At 42.7% G+C, this 17,240-nt stretch overlaps 1 protein-coding gene across 1 annotated transcript in view; it reads right to left on the reverse strand.

Moving 5' to 3' along the window:
• Nucleotides 1–17,240, reverse strand: part of Ush2a (usherin) — a 641,642-nt gene that overhangs the window by 76,395 nt on the left and 548,007 nt on the right. The window contains exon 60 of the mRNA XM_035445085.1: nt 8,910–9,264. Within this exon, the coding sequence (XP_035300976.1) occupies nt 8,910–9,264 (355 nt within the window). The remainder of the gene's footprint in view (nt 1–8,909; nt 9,265–17,240) is intronic.

Genomic DNA, 17,240 nt, shown 5'->3' on the forward strand with positions numbered 1-17,240 from the left:
TCTATCCCCATTCAGTCCACTTATAGAAACCAACCCATTAATCAAGCTATCTGGCATAAAACCCGAATCTCAGCTCAGCAAGAGATCAATAATATCATAAAAAAAAAGAACCACGGAACCATCCGCTAATGGGCATAGGTATCCAGCCATGACTTTAGTAATTGCTCGAACAAAAATAAAACTCTGGGTCATAATCACCCAAAAGGAACTTATATGATAAAATTCATTACTTGTGTCTTGTCAAAAGGTAACATTTACATCTGTTGAAAATATACTGTCATTTTACTGTCTCGTCTAGCCCATTATCTTTTAGGGTTAGACAATGTTCCCCTTAGAATGGATTAAAACTCTCTGATTTGGTAATGTGAATATTTAATAATCCAAGTATCATATAAAATGTTTAAAAATGAGTTATTATGCTTCTTTTAAATTCAGAGTGCCCGTGGGGCTTCTTCGCACGCTCTTTAGCCTGGCTGTGTAGGACACGCTGCTGTAGATGTGATATTATGTCATCAGGTCTCTTGACTCTGGTTGCTTTAGTGGTAGCATTTACAATTTAACCTACAAATCCTATCACTGGGACAGTTTCATTCTGGACCTATTATCTTTTACCTGATTCCCGAAGCTCTCCAAACTCTCTGAGCTCAGTGGGAGCTGATGCACTTTGGTTCTGTTTTCAAAGGGCCCTCGGTGACTCTGTTTAGGGAAGAGAACTCAATACAACTTAGGGAGACGGAGGAAACCCATTATCTGCTTGGTTAAAACATTCCTTATTGGCTCTCAGACAACAAGTGGAAACCTGTTCCATCCCTGGGAGATCCTGAGGTACTAATTAGAAAAAAATCCCAGCAAACACTGCCAAAAGAGAGTCATTCATTGGCAGATCCCCTGACCAAATCCTGCCAAGGTGACAGACAGGCCTCAGGAGTCACTGAGGAGTTGAAAGGTGAGCTCCCATCCATCTTTGAACAGTGGGAGGTAGAGTCATGAAGCCCCTGCTTGTGGTTTGTGGTCACGTAACATGGGTGTGTGTTGCCTGGGGAGCTGAAATCAGGGGTGTGAGTGAAGGTCCTCCTTCGTTCTTTTTAGGCATTTGTGATCACAGTCAGTGCTTAGTCACGGACAAGCAATTGCTTATAATTAACGTTTCCTGCCTTTTATTCTTCTCCAGCTTTACCAGCCAGCCTAGGGAATCAGACTTTCCCTTCGTATCTATTATAGTTTCGATGTGCAGAGTCTCAGTAGAAACGCCACACACAGCTAATTAATGGATGAGCCCCACAATATTTCTTGGTCATGAGCGTCAAATTAGATCTGATGTGCCTCAGTGTTCAATTGCAAATAGCATGTAATTTTCATATATTCATGAGATTTCAAAGAAGCCATTGCCCAGATTTTCAGCTTTCATTTTGTTTGTTGATGTCTGGTATGCATAAATATAAAGTACACCAGCTAGAGCAAATTCACAGAGACTTTTGACATTGCCAAGACAGAAAGCTACTGAAAGAGGTAAACCCTGGAAGGATACCTAAAGCCTCTGATTCATATTGCCTGGCTTCTAGAATCTTCAATCAACACACTATCATGATCAGGATAATTAATTTATGCAAACTTAAATCCTCTAAGACACAGACAGAAAATATTTCTTCTCCTTGTCTCTCAACCCATAGACTGGATCAAGGAGGCTAACAGCCTCAGCTTCGTACTAGCCAAGGAAGATGGTCCCAAGATGTTTCACCTCATGAAATGGTAAGGGGATAAAAAGATTCATTTGCAAACCTATCACATGGCACTCACAGGTGGTGGGTGTGGGTCATTGCATTTGGATTAAAAAGGAAATGTCTCTCCCTCCATGAGAGGTCAGCAGCTGTGTAAGGCGAAATCTTTTCACTGTTCAGCATGATTAGAATATTCCAGCAGTGGTTCCAGTAATTTAGAAATCACAGTATTGTTGTAATATTTTTCTAGGCTTCAGGAGCTCACAATTGTTTGGCCCAATCAAATCGGGGAACACTAGAGAAGTTATCACCCATCAAGGTAATTACTTTCAAGTTGAAATAATTACTCTATCAATGTTAATGGTCTTTCAACTTCAATAAAGCACTCACCTGCCGATAATCATGGCTAACCTCTTGCTCCACTGCAATTCCCTCTCTATTTAGCGGGTTATATTACAGCCGTTACAGTGGTCACTTGTCCTGAACAGCTGCTGACTTTCGCTTTGATCGGCTGTGAACCATAAAGAATTGGTCATCTGTGTATGATATCCCCTCACCCATCAGCCCTTGCAGAGCCGAGGAGGTGACTGCAGGGCTGTGATGGGGTTCTTCAGGGGCAGCCATCTTGTCTCAGGTAGTGGCCACTTTCCACTGGTGACAAGAGCCGAGTAGTTCAATTAACTTCTGCCCTTCACTGTCATTTACAGCTTGCTGTCTCTGCTAACTGGCATATATTCTGAATTTATAGTGTGGGCCCATCGCTGCGTTCATCTTACTCCCTCATCAGTTGTAGACAAGGCTTCTCGGGGCTTCTTGGGCATTTGAGTGGTTTCTTTGTTAACGGAGTCAAAAGCTAGAAAGAAGCCCCATACTTGGCTCAAAGGCCTCTGAGTGTCCCCACCAACTGTCTCCTGGGTATTGAGAGCCTGCTATTTGGCAATGGTAATTCCAATTTGTGAGGTGTGGCAGTAAGTATGGGGGTGGGTGGGTGAGCTCTAGATCCTGTTAACATGGGATAAGATTTAAGGAAGGCCAGGGCCCTTCAAGTGTCACACATGGCAGGTAAACAGTTACCTGAGGAGTAGAACTCTTAGGACAGGCATGAGATGCTACTGTGTCAGGAACAGCAAACATATACTCTGGGAGACGCACAGAACAGATTCTTGCTTAGCCATTTACAAAAGAGACCAAATCAAGTCTGGTAACTCAGGGAATTACCTAGAAGTTGTAAACTCAAAAATTTTGTTGCAGGGTTGGGAACAGATATAAAACACGGTTTTACACTTAACTGCCAATTAGTTTAGGTGTTTTTATACGAACCACAACTTTATCTACATTTGCCAATTTAGTTCAGCCTTGCTAATCGAAGAACGTCGAAAGTTTCAGTTTGCTATTGCCATTCAAAGTGCTGTAATGCAATAACCCTGTGAGATACTTAATTTAGTACAGACTGTGAGTGGGTAAGGACAAGGCTATCCTAGGAGGAAGATATGATGAGGGTGGAGATTCCATGTGATACCAGAAGGAATCAGCACACAGTTTGGAGGTTGACTCTGGAAGATTTAGGGAGAGTTGGGTATGGCAGCAGGGAAGAGGTAGGCCTTGAGATGACCTGGCTTGAGCAGCCAGAGGGATGGTAAAGCAAGTTAGTTGTATAACAGTATACAAAAACGAATCCAATGTGGGGCATCTTGTGTGAAGCTTGGAAAAACAAGTGGTATGAGCTGGCTGTGGTACTGGTGTCCTGTGGTACTGGTGTCCTGTGGTACTGGTGTCCTGTGGTACTGGTGTCCTGTAAGACCAAAGCTGGAAGAGCGCATGTTCCAGGCCTGCCTGAACTTTGTGAGAACTTCGTGCCTCGTCTTCCTATGTAAGAGAAGCCATGTAAAAGAATATCTAAGCTTAGGAAGGTGAAGCAGGGACTCAGGTAAGGGTGTTTGGACCAACCTTGGCAACCTGAGCTAGAACATTGGTTCACATGGTGGAAGGAGAGAACTGATTCCTCCAAGTTGACCTCTGACCTACACACACACACACACACACACACACACACATACACACACACACACACACACACACACACGCACACACACACTAGAAAAAATACACTTATATAAACACAAAATAAATAATTTCTTTTTAGTTGAAAGCATGTCTGAGCTCACGAAAAACCAATCAAAAAGGGGAATTCAGTTGATAAATGAGATCACTGGCTATTTCCTTTCTCCCTGGGGGAAGGTATAGAGTGGTTTTTCCCAACTCTGTGAAGGCATATGAGGGATAAATATATCAGAGTCACTTGAAGGAATTGAGAATCCCAAGAAAGGAGTGACAGACGGTCCTCTCTTGGCATGGGGTTTCCCACTGCAAAAGAGGCTCTATGGGTATTTCAGATCTAGCCACAAGGATGGAGAAGGATTTTTGGAGGTTCTTAATGCAGTTCCAGGATTTGATGATCATGACCCAACACATAAGCTGACACAGGTTTCCTGTTCAAAGACCTCTGAAGTTGAGGTGTGACTGGGTCACCCCTCAGAGAGTAGGTAATTGGCACTTGATAGGGAAGATTGCCATGGAGGAGACACGCTTTCATCACTTGGTAGGACAAGGGTTCTATAGATCTCATGGCTGCTAAGGAAGCAACAATGTGACAGGTCAGGAAGTTGACTACCAGTAGGGGGAGGGGTGGAGTAGAAGCTGTGGGGTTGACTGCTAGGGCAGAGACAGAAAGGGACGCAAAACCAAAAACAACCAATCAGATCTTCCGGCCAGCCCCCGTCAGAGGAATATGGGGCATGGGAGTTCTCATGGGGTCCTGTACACAGGAAAAATCCCACAAGGCGTCTGCCCTTCAGTGGCAGTGGAGGATGGGTGAGAACATCACTGCTCGTTCTTACATAATTCATCTCTCTCTTTCCTCCTCCCTTCTTCTCATTCCCTCATTCCCTTCCTCTCTCCTTCTTTCCTCTCCTCCCCCCTTTCCATTATTCTGAGGAGATCAATAAAAGAATAGAAAACTAAGGAAGAGGCACATAACCGTGATGTAGTCTTCATTGTAGCCTTCTAAGCATAGACCAGCAGATTTAGATTATATGCTTGGTGCTTGTCAGCGGAGAACAACTCAAGGGCAAACCATGGGACCCATCTTTGCTATTATTGATGAGTAGACAAGGGAGTCTTAGTGGAGCCAGTCAGAATAAAATACAAGGAACAAAATAAACTTTTCTCAGAGAAGTAGTTGAAGGGAGATCATACAAAGCTAGTGAATGAAAAGGCAACATCCAATCAAATACATTCTTACAACAAGCATCACTGTTCTATGTGACACTACCCCACCTCCACGCCGCATCTTTCATGTGGGGGTTTGAATAGGAATGGCCCCCATAGACTCGTGTGTGTGTGTGTGTGAATGCTTGGCCCATAGGGAGTGGTACTCTTAGGAAGTGTGGCCTTGTTGGAGGAAGTCTGTCATTGTGGAGGCGGGGTTCAAGGTCTCAGACGCTCAAGCTATGCCCAGTGTGGATATAGACTCCTTCTGTTGCCTGCTGATCAAGACGTGGAACTCTTAGCTCCTTCTCCAGCACCATATCTGCCTGCAGGCCACCCACAATGATGATAATGAATTAAACCGCTGAACTGTGAGCCAGCCCCAATCAAATGTTTTCCTTTATAAATTGTAGTGGTTATGGCGTCTCCTCACAGCAACGAAACCCTAAGCCATTTCATATAATGGAAAGAATGACCCAGCTACATTACAAAATGTGAAAATCTGTCCCTAGGACAGACATGCTAGGGAGTCTTGGTAGAGCTGCCAATTTTTTGCATACCCTTGTTTGTCATACTAGAAAGAGATCCTTCTAGAATTCCTTTGAATGGGTCTGCAGCAGGAAGGCCGACAACCATCACACTGTCACAGCCACAACTAACTTAAGATCATACGTAAGAAGCAGTAATATTTTACATTACAATAAACCAAAACGAAAATGGAACTAGAACGAGTTCATCCATTTACTCACAAACCTTCCATAATAGGGCAATTATGAAGTACCTCATAATGCGTTTTGGCTACAAATCTATTTAATGGTAAAGAGATCTGTGCCAAGCACATGAGGAAGTTTTAAATGCCTCCACCTTGACATTGGGAAAGGGAGTTTGGCAACCAGAACGTGGAGACTAGTGTTGTAATTTTGGATGTTATGCCCAGATGAAAAGCCAACTCTTAGTGACCCAAATCATTTGCTCAGTCCATCAGCCCTGTATGCGTGACTCTACATATGGAGTGAGATACCAATCTATCTTTCAGGGCACTGGGCAAAGGTATGTTCTGGAGGGCAAGCAGGGACATACTTAGAGCACTAACTAGCAGGCAAACACTTTTGCCTTTAAATCCCAAGTTATTTCTGCCAGTACGATGGCAGATGCCAATGTGATGGCAGGTGCCAGTGAGCAAAAGCAAACAGACCTGAGTGGTGGTGGCAGCCTCGCCAGCCTCGCCAGGAGTGTTCCTGCAAGTAGCACCATGGAACTCTTGCATGCCAAGGAGGCTAAATTCAGCCTTTCTCCTGACACGGCACCATCCATCACAGAGCTAATGGGGGAAGTAAGTCGAAGGACTTGTAACCGAAGCCTGCTTTCAGCAAGGAAGACTGCAAAGATCTGAAGACACCCTAAGAATGTTGGTCTTTTCATTTCAGAGAGACCTACTCAGACTCAGAGAGAAAGAGATGACTTTTCATGATGTTAGGAGAGAAACTAGTGATGCATTAAGAGCCACACACAGCCATTTCTCCTCTCCTGCTGCCTCTGCTGCTGCGGCTGCTCCTGCCAACACATCCACTCTTCACCCCCGTGGAGGGCCCGATGCCTGTTCTCCGCTCAGTGCCACCTCCAGCAGGGTGCAGGGCTCCATCACATCTGCTTCACACGGCTCTCCCAGCAACCTCCACCTGCTTCTAAACAACTCTGGGGGGACCTGGGCAAGCTAGGGATGTGTTTTCCACCATGGGTGATATTTTGGTGGTCCCTTGAGTAGATATGGGACCCCGATAACCAAGGGACTAAATTAGTGACATTAGGGATGTCTTTCACAAGTCTGGGTTGATTTGTTTTTCTGAAATTGTGTGTTCACACTCAGTGCTTCATTGATGGTAAACATCAACTCTTTGCTGGGGGAAATTTTAGCCTAAGTAGATCCAGGAGGATTCTTGGAGCAAGATTGAAAAGGGAGTCCTGTATGTACGCCCAGATGGAAGACACCCAGTAGTGAGGGGCTTAGAAGCCTTAGTGCCCAACTAATCACTTGTACCTCACGCTTGACCACCCACCTTCCTACCAAGCCACTGTTGGACTCACCCTCACAGTAGGCCCCAGCAGTGAGTACTTATAAAGAGCATGGTTCTCAATGACTGTTTATCCGGTTTAGGTGCTGACCCTAAAGATTTTTTTTGCAGCCCTATAAGGAAGTCATGTTGTTCAGAAAACAAAAAGAATAGGCTTAAAGAAAACTTGTAGTTCACACTGCATTAGGATTTGCATCTGGAACCCCAACTCTTGCCAGTCATGAGTCACAGTGCAAGAACAGGTGTCATACAAAAACCCCTGCACAGAAAATGCCCTAGGAAGTCAACAGGAAGCACCCAGGCTAGAGACGCATTCATCATATCCTTAAATCATGCATTTTATAATACAACCAGCTAAGCAGGGACCCACAAGGTACTCTCCTAAAGGAATTCCAATAGAACAAAGGTTTGGTCATTCTTACTGGTGCCTTTGATGAAATTATGTCTGTCATAGTATTTCAGTATTTTAACTAAAATTACTTTACAGATGGTGAAAGATTAGAATACAAGTTCTTAGGATACAGTTTTCAAAATAGAAGATTTCCCTACAGATGGAATTATTAGCTAAAACAGATCGTTTCTATGCAATACTATGGCTCATAATGCTTATGAAGAAGTATATTAACGATGAAATGGAAAGATGCTGATAGGAAACGAACATTGAAACATGAAAACAAAGCATCAATTCTGAAGTTAATGCCTTCTCTCAAATGCTGCTTATGGTTGACTCACATGGATACAATAACCACAAGCATGGCCGCAAAACGTTAGACTCTACCACTCACAAAGATTCTTCTTGAATTACATGACAACACACTGACCTGGTATGATCTATCCATCTTGTTAAACATGAACGCCTTAACTTCTGCATAAATTGGACTTCCATAGCTTGAATCGAAGACACATGGCTTTAGCTTTTGAAGTAATACTCAATGCTACCCCACTAATCTTATTTGTAAGGGTCATCCACATTTAATGATGCCGTGGTATATTTTGAAAACCATGAATATTGGCTTTCTAAAACCCTAATGTTTAATCTTCTCCATGAGGGCTCTCTAGCCTGGGAGCTTCCTGTAGACTTCCCAGGGCATTCATTTCCTGTGCAGTGGTTTTTGTATGACACCTGTTCCTGCACTGTGACTCATGACTGGCAAGTGTTGGGGTTCCAGATGCAAATCCTAGCGCAGTGTGAACCATAAGTTGTTTGGGTTTTTTTTTTTTTAACCTGTAGTTCTCATTTCTACAATTCTATATGATTGTTTCTATGACAAAAAACTATAACATTTCTGAATCTCTCATAGAACACAAGGAATTTCTGGGCATAAAGAAAACTCCCAGAAAATAGTAGGTGAACTAATGAAATTATTTTACCCATCAGGGGAACAGTTCAGAAAAGAATGAACAATTCCTTGTTAGAATATATGTGTCTTTTCTAGTGCATGGAAAATTATTGCCTTTGTCTCTGCATGCATATAAACATACATGCATATATAAGACTAGTCCTTGACAAACCAGAAAATTGCATGTTCTTATTTTGACACCCTTCCTATGCAATATTGAGGAAAATACTGCCTTATTCCCATTTAGTGGGTCTGTAAAGTGGTAATCAGGCAAAGAGTTTCATTTATTTGCTTGTAGTAATACAAATAAGTTCTGGTCTGCCAGCTGGTCCCCAAATGCTCCTCATACTCAATTTATTATCTTATCCCTAGGACCATATTGCTGCCTTTCAAATATGAAAAAAATAATATATTTATGCTGTAAGTGAGGAAAATGACAAATAGATAAGGAAATGAATTTTAACCTGTTAACCAGATAATCCAAGGGCTGGTTATTTATTCTAAGCTCTTACCGTCACTGTGACAGCACGCACTGTAGAGCTGCTAGGTGTTGCCTCCGCTGGGCTTTCTTGGTAGATCACATGGTACTGGAAGATGACGCCATTGGAGGCTTCAGGCTCTGTCCAGTTTAGCAGGACTGAATGAGCACTGGTGACTTGAGCCCATGGTGCCGAGAGGCCTTGTGGTGGGGCCTCCAAGGTCTGCACTGCTGACCACAGACTGTCCACCACACCCTTGGAGTTCCAGGCCCTGACTCGGTACTCATACAGTGTGAAGGGCTGCAGCGTGTCTGTGTCATCAGTGAACTCCAGAGCTCCTTCTGACCAGAGGAAGAGGAGAGACTCCTCTTTGGTGTCAGCAGGACGTCTGCAAGAGAACCAAGCGAGCAGCAAGCTTGTGACAGACAGCTGGACATTTTACAAGAGCTTTAGACACAGAGGAAGAGACTGGTGGTGAGAGTTTCTCCCACCTCATCTTGGTTATTAAATGAGTAGCTTCTTTCTGATAATTTTTCCTATTAGGAATATGCTACATTTTCTTAATGTAGTTGGCCTGTGTGTGTGTGTGTGTGTGTGTGTGTGTGTGTGTGTGTGTGTGGTGTGTGTGTGTGTGGTGTGTGTGTGTGTGTGTGTGTGTATGTGTGTGTGTGGGGGGGGGGTGTGGGGGGTGTTCCTAAATGTGCATACATGTCACAGGAAACATGTCAATACAAAATATATAAAAACTTAGGCAACATGTTACTGTGATGGTTAATATTGTCAAGGTGATAAGCTCAGGAGACAAAACCCTGGGCAGGTCTGTGAGGAAACACCTAGCTTGGGTGAACTGAGCTGGGAAGACCATGTGTGCATCAAGGGGAACAGCTCAGTAAGAAAATCAACATCGTGTTAGAATTCATGTGTCTTTTCTAGTGCTGGGAACATTATTTTATTCCTCCAAGCGAGGAGTAAATCATGGGCGTGTGCACAACAGTCTTTTTCAGGCTCTATCTGTGAACCCAGAACCACAGAATAGGAGATGCAGTGGCTGGACACTGGTGTTTTGGGAATTCCCACTCTTCTGTGGTACGGGGACTGCAGTAGTTCCAGTGTGGGACGCTTTTATATGCTTCTACTCGACTCCAGCTATATGACTCTCTTTGGCTAATAGGCTGATGACTGATGACTTTTGTGGCTGCAAAGCATTTATATAGTGAGGCTGACTCTCCTGTTGTGGGATTTAGGATCACTATGGCCAAACACCCAGACGGTTCTACTGTGGCCAGACACTGGCCAGAGAACCCATAGTTCTTCCCAAGGTTTACCTATAATGATGCACCTTGCGTTTGCCTGCATGGCAGCTGGACAGCATTTCCATGTGTTTTTTTTTTATATGCTACTTATTTTCTTTCCATTGAAATTTTCCATTCATTACACCATAACCCTCAAAGCAAGAAGTGTTCTCATTACTGTTTTTTATACACTTGTTATCATACATCAAGAGCCACACATAAACACCATCTTTGACTCAGGATCAGGGATACAGACATGGAGGAACCTACTATACCTAAAGGAGCAGAGTTGACTAAAGAAACAGCTGTATGAAAATGAATGAAAACCACATGCTAAGCACTGTATCAGGAATTTGAGTTACAGACTTTTCAAGGGCAAAGGGCAAAGGGCAAAGGGCAAAGGACAGTTTTCTTTTGGATGTTTCCTAAAACTGATCACAGTCCAGGACAGTCTCAACATATTCTTTTAAGCTGCCAGAGAATAAACTTACTCAGTCCTCTAGTACGGTTGAGATTTTGTTGCTATCAAAACTCATATTTACGCATTTTCTTTCTGTGCCAGACATACAAAACATGAAACCCTGAAGCTAGAGCAATGAAATCATCAGTTGTTAAGATAGTCTTAGATATCTGATGTTGAGTTGGGAGCGTATTTTTCTCCTCCAGGTGTAAAATCACAACACATACCTAAGAGGAGGGTAACTGTGCTTTTTTACATCTCCATATTCCCAGTGCCCAAGTCCATGAAGGTTTCAAGCATTTACTCTTCATACAAGGGGCTGAAAGTTACATAATCTCATGATATTTTTTCTTGCCTTTTGACCTCATCTTTGTCAATTCTTGTATCTTTTTGGGGTAGAGAGCTAGGCTGAGAAAGAAGGTAGTGAAAAGCAGGGCTCTCCTCTTCTAGCTCAGTCTCTGGTGGAGAAGAGTGTTGAATAAATCAATATTTTCCAGGCTGTTAGAAGTCTTTAATTAACACCCTCTTCAGACGCCAGGGAACACACATGCTGCCATATCAGATTAACTGGCCCCATCAAAACTCAAAGGGTGATTAAGACAAAGCAAATGACAGTATCTTACACAAAGTAGAAGCAGGGTATGGGAAATCTTTGGTGCTGGGAGGCTGATGCTTCTCCAGCCAATCAATCACCGTGGTGCAAGGATGAGCAGTGACAAGCTAGAGAAGCATCACAGGTCCACCTCACTGACCTGCAGTTTCATTATGACCTGCTACCACTCATGGGCCAGATTCTGCACTCCATGGAGGTGTGCCAACTTTGGCCCCGGTGCTTGCTGCATGTATGTCTCCAGTTCTGGGTGTATAATGGAGAGGGATCAGCTCTATGAGAATCCAGGGCTCACAGCCATGGACTCTGGTCAGCATTCTAAAAGTGTATCTGCTAGGGATATGATGCAAACCTATCAAAGTCCTATGGGAAAATTAGTTTCTATTTCGTCTTACATCAGACTTTCTGTGACAATTCAATTGATTTTTATTAAGCATCTCATGAATTACCAAATTGAGATGTAGCCGTTGTTTTCATAAGACTGGTATTAAACAAACCACTGCCTGAGGGGGAATTTTAAGGTAGACAGTATTTTAGACATGCAATATGATGGAGACTTCACGTTTGTTCATCAAAACAACGAAAGGATGTTGCCTGGTGCAGTATCTCTTACTATTGATTACTTAATAAATGAATATTAGAGAAGACTGCATTGCATCCCCATGTGGTGTTAAAAGTCAGGCTTCCATTTTGTCTGAACACACCCAGAGAAGAGGTTGAGGAAACATTTCCCCCCTAATTACAGGACATCAAAGGTTGGCAGGAGAGGCCCTGTTCCTCCAGACTAGCATGTATGTACAGATTACACGTTCAGCTCTCCCTGGATAGCCACGCTGCTGTTCATTTCATAGAGCGTGTTTGGGCGATTCGATTTTGAAGATATGTGATTTAACTTGTCTAACACTATGAGGAGAATGAAGATAAATCTGAATCTGGGAAGTATGTTTTTAACAGCTGCTTATTATCGTTTTGTGTACAAAATGTCCTCTCTAAATATTTTAATTATAATTATTACATAGCCTAGACATTGAGATCTCCATTTCTGCTTTACCAAGGAGCTTGGTGTTGGGTTGTGCCAACAGTGGGCAGCAGAGGGTGACCAAGAAGTCATGGGGAAGGGGGAACTGACTGTCTACTTACTTGTTTCCTTTAGGAGCTGTTACTGTGAGCATCTTGGCAGCAAGGGATCCCCCACTTGAGAGGAGACGTCCCCACTATAAAGTTGTCTAATGTGAGAAAGCAGATTTGCTGTTTCCTCCCCGAAGAGCCAGTGCCAGAAACACCCTACTAGGAATTCCGAGACCCAGTTGCCCAGAGTCCTACCCCTGGGTTTCTCTGTTTTAATAATTCTGTCCACTTCCTTTGTTCCCTCAGCCCTCAGGGTACCACCAGCTTTTGTACAGCTGCCACTTACGCTGTCCCGGAGTTTTCTTCTCATCTTTTAAGTCACCCAATTAACACATTTATCCTGTGTGGCTATTTACATTAAATTCCTCCTGTTAAAGGCAACTGGGCTTTCTTTTCTTTCTGATTACACCTTGATTGCTACAGAAAGTGATGGTGTCTATAGAAAGGGGAAATAGGAAAATCATAGAGTGATGGCAGATTGCATCTGGATTCATAAAGTTACTCTTTTGCCTTTACTATTCCATAGCACAAGTTGAATGTAAAAATTAGACAATAATAGATGAACAATAGGAGGATTTAAAGGATTCTTCATACCTGCCACTTGAGATAAGCACAATTGTTGTTATTTTCGTGTCTAATAATCTAGACACTTTTCCTCTACATATGAGTGTAAAGAAAAATCCAACTTTCTTAAAGAAAAACAGACCGAGTAGGCACTTCTTTTGTCCCGAAGAACCTTTGTTAGTTCTTCAATAACATCCGCAACTGCCAGCTCCAGCTTCCTGTTGGTGCTGCTTTGCATCTAACACATCACTTCACATGGATCAGCTCACTATTTCTTACATAACTGTAGAGGCTAATTACCCTCTACATACATGAGCCCAACTCTGCATAACTTTAAAGGTGACTCACCCAAGAAGCCACTCACCATGACCAGGAAGTGGCAAAAGGCACATCATTTGATCGCAGATCCCATGCTCTTTTCATGATCATACTGTTTCTTTATTTTTTCCAGGTTCGAGAGCGCGTGCGCGCACACACACACACACACACACACACACACACACACACACACACACACACACACAGAGAGAGAGAGAGAGAGAGAGAGAGAGAGAGAGAGAGAGAGAGAGAGAGAGAGCAATAAAACCCAAACAAAATAACAACACCTCAATTGATCAGCCTGACTTGTTAAAGTCTTCCATTAAAAAAGTCAAACATTCCAGTGATCTAAGTTTCTTCCACAAGTAGTTTAGCCTAACATGACACTTGCTTCAACTCTGGCCTTTAGGGTTGGGATATTTTGTTATTCTATTTACACCTAAAATGCCCCAATGTCAGCTTATTTAAGATATATCTACTACAGTGTGCATGCCTGTATGTGCATGTGAATGTGTGGTGGGTGTGTGTGCAAGAGTGCACACATGTCTGTGGATGCATATACACATATATATATGTGTTTACATATAAATGTGTGTGTGTTTCTAAAAATGGACTAAATAATGAATTTTGAATTGGTGGTATATCAGATTAATAATTCATGAAATACTGTAGAGAAACACTTTTACTTTATTTTTGTTTTTTGCAAGGCAGGGTTTTATTGTGTAGCTCTAGCTGTCCTGGAACTCACTCTGTAGACCAGGCTGGCCTCAAACTCATAGAGATCCACCTGCTTCTGCCTTCCAAGTACTGGAATTAGAGGCATGTGCCACCACACCAGGCTGAGAAATTCTTTTTTAATGAAGACCTGGAATTCTTATCTCGCTCCTGCTAACAAAAGTAATTCCATTCTTAGAGATAAGAAGAGTCATATAGAGCTGGAAGAAATAATCAAAGTGTTATTTTAAACATGATCACAAAAAGATTTACTTCATGATGATTATAGACTAAAAAACATGATACCTCCTTTAGAAAACTATGACAAATATAATTATTTTAAATTTAAATTCTTTAATTATTATTCATATTTACATATCCATCCCCCCATTCCCTTGCCCTCCCATCCTCCAATGTTCCCCACCAACCCCCCAAACCCACCCCCAACTTCTTCCTATGGCTAGTGAGGCCACCCACCGGGGACCTTCAAAGTCTGTCATATTGTTTTGGGGAGGGCCCAGGCCCTCCTTGCTGTATCTGGGCTGCAATAGTATCCTTCCATAGGGAATGGGCTCCCAAAGTCCATTGTGCTCTAGGGATAAAGACTGGCTCCACTGTTAGAGGACCCATAGACTGTCTTGGCCTTCTAGCTGGCACCCACATTCAGAGGGCTTGGTTTGGTCCAATGCTGTTTCCCCAGCTTTATGACAATATGACAAGGCTCTCCATGCTATCAGTAGGTCAGTCCACTGTTTTTACAGGTCTCTCCAGCCCCATCTTGGCTCCTTTGCTCATCCCTCCTCCCTCTCCACAACTGAATTTCAGTAGTATGGTTCAGTGCTTAGCTGTGGGTGTCCGTTTCTGCTTTGAACAGCAACAGGATGAAGGGACAAGTATAAATTTTAAAGAAAGATTTTATTTCTTTAAAATTTTGGTGTTGTGCCTGCATGGATGTCTGTGTGAGGATGGCAGGTCCCTTGGAACTGGAGTTACAAACAGCTGTGTGATGGGAGATGTCATTCTGTAAATACGTTTCTCTTATTGGTTGATGAATAAAACACTTTGGACAACGGGGCAGCAAGATAGGTGGGTCTAGGAGATGAGGAGAATTCTGGGAGGTATAGGCAGAATGGAATTATCATGTGAGCCCAGGGAAGAGAGGATGCGAGTGAGGCGTTCTCCGGTAAGATATGTGGAAATACACAGATCAGTAGAAATGGATTCATAAATAAGACGGAGCTAGCCAGTAAGAAGCCCTAGTCATTGGCCAACAGTTTAACAATTAATATAGTGTCTGTGTGTTCATTTGGGCCTGACATGGCTGTGGTTCCAGGCTGGTGGGAAGAGCAATCCATTACAGCTGTGAGCTGCCATGTGGGTGCTGGGAACGGAACCTGGGTCTGGGTCCTCCGCAAGAGCAACCAGTGATCTTAACCCCTGAGCCATCTCTCCAGCCCCCATGATTATTTTTTATGTAAAAGAAAAACATAGCATATTCTTGTTAGAATATTAAAAAGATTGGTGTTACATCTACTTATAGTGATTATACATGTGTTAGCTATGCTATATGGAAGATATAATGAGTTACGCAACCTTCCCCACTGCTGTGGTTAAATAATACTCATCCCTATCAAGCACATTTCTTTTAAAATTTCAATAGTCACCAGGTTCTTATTCTGGAAGGACCAGTCTTAATAATGTTGACAGCATGAAACATTCCATGAATATTCTAAAAATAAAACTATTCTCATAGTGGTTTGAATGAAAAAAATCCCCTCTAGGTTCATATATTTGAATACTTGGTGTCCCCAGGTGGTGTCACTCTTTAGGGAGGTTATGGAACCTTAAAAAGGTACAGAAGGGTGCAGAGGGGTGCAGAAGGACGTATGTCACTGGGGTGGGCTTTCAAAGTTCATAGCCTTCCTCCACTCCTAGTGCTCCCTCTCTCCCTTCTGAGCTTAAATATGTGATCTCTCAGCTTTCTGCTCTGGTCTCCTGCACTCACACATCCCCAGATATCATGGACCCCCCTCTAGAACATAAGCCCCACATGTCCATAAACCACTTTTGGTTGCAGCGTTTTGTTTTTTTTGTTGTTGTTGTTGTTGTTTTTTTCCTCACAGCAATGGAAAGTAATGCATCTCTAGGTTTTCTGATGAATATCTGTGTATCTCACATCATGTTACACATCACACTTTAGTTTAGTTTACCTTATATAGCAATAAGGTCATTAGTAGGAAGAATTAGGGTTTAAAGAGCTCTGTGTCCCTTGGTGTGTATAGACTTATGTGTACATATCTAGCTGTGTGTCCCTTGGTATGCATATACGTATGTGTACATATCTAGCTGGTTAGCATTTAACTCAATGCCCATCTCTGTATCCACTTTTTCCACACGCCTTTGATTGACTGGGTACCTTTCCTCAGTTAGCCTCCTTATCTGTTCTGCACAATCATTTCAGTTTCCTTCTTTACCTTCGGAACTATCTTAGATTTTATCCTTTAAAGTCCTTCTGAATATTCAGAAGGAAGTTTTACCATTTTGTTTTCCTTTTTCACAGTGCTAACGTGTCTTTGTATGCACTTTTGACTTCTAATGCATGCAGATACTTCAAATATTATTATTCATTTAGAGGGGGCGATTCATGAGACTACAAAACCCTATGTAATTTCATCTGTATTTACATGGAAGTTCCTAGTGGGAGGAGGTATTTTTACTAAGTGTTTTGTCAATTCCTAAGAAAGTATCTCAGATGGATTTTGTATGTGGAAGTGGTGAGAGTTTTACCATGGATAAAGCTGATGAAGTGTGTAGCCTGAAGGATCTTTGTATGAACCAACCTCTCTTTGAAGATGTGAGCTTTCAAGTTGGCTTTTCTTGTATCTTGGCAATAGATAAGTTACAAACCACTAACCTAACCAACCTCGTTATTTATGAAAACGCTTACAGAAAACTTCCTTTATGCCTTGCATGGAGTCAAGAAAGCAGCCTATGTAACTGGAAACTTCAGGCGGGACATTCTTCTCACTAATAAGTTTTAATGATTTAAGCGGGGAACATCCCTCACCGACTCAGGCATTAGGACACCTGACCTCCAACTGGGGGCGTTGTTTTGAGAGGCTGGGAACCTTTGGGATATGGGGCATAGCTGGCAGAGATCCAGGCTTAGGAGCAGGGTTGAAGGCTGAGGGTGGGTTCAGCTTCTGCTTTTCACCTGTGCTCTCTGCCTCCCAATCCACTGAGACATGAATAAACTACCTCACGCCACTTTGTCTACC

This window comes from Cricetulus griseus, chromosome 5 (genome assembly GCF_003668045.3).
Source record: "Cricetulus griseus strain 17A/GY chromosome 5, alternate assembly CriGri-PICRH-1.0, whole genome shotgun sequence".
NCBI lineage: Eukaryota > Metazoa > Chordata > Mammalia > Rodentia > Cricetidae > Cricetulus > Cricetulus griseus.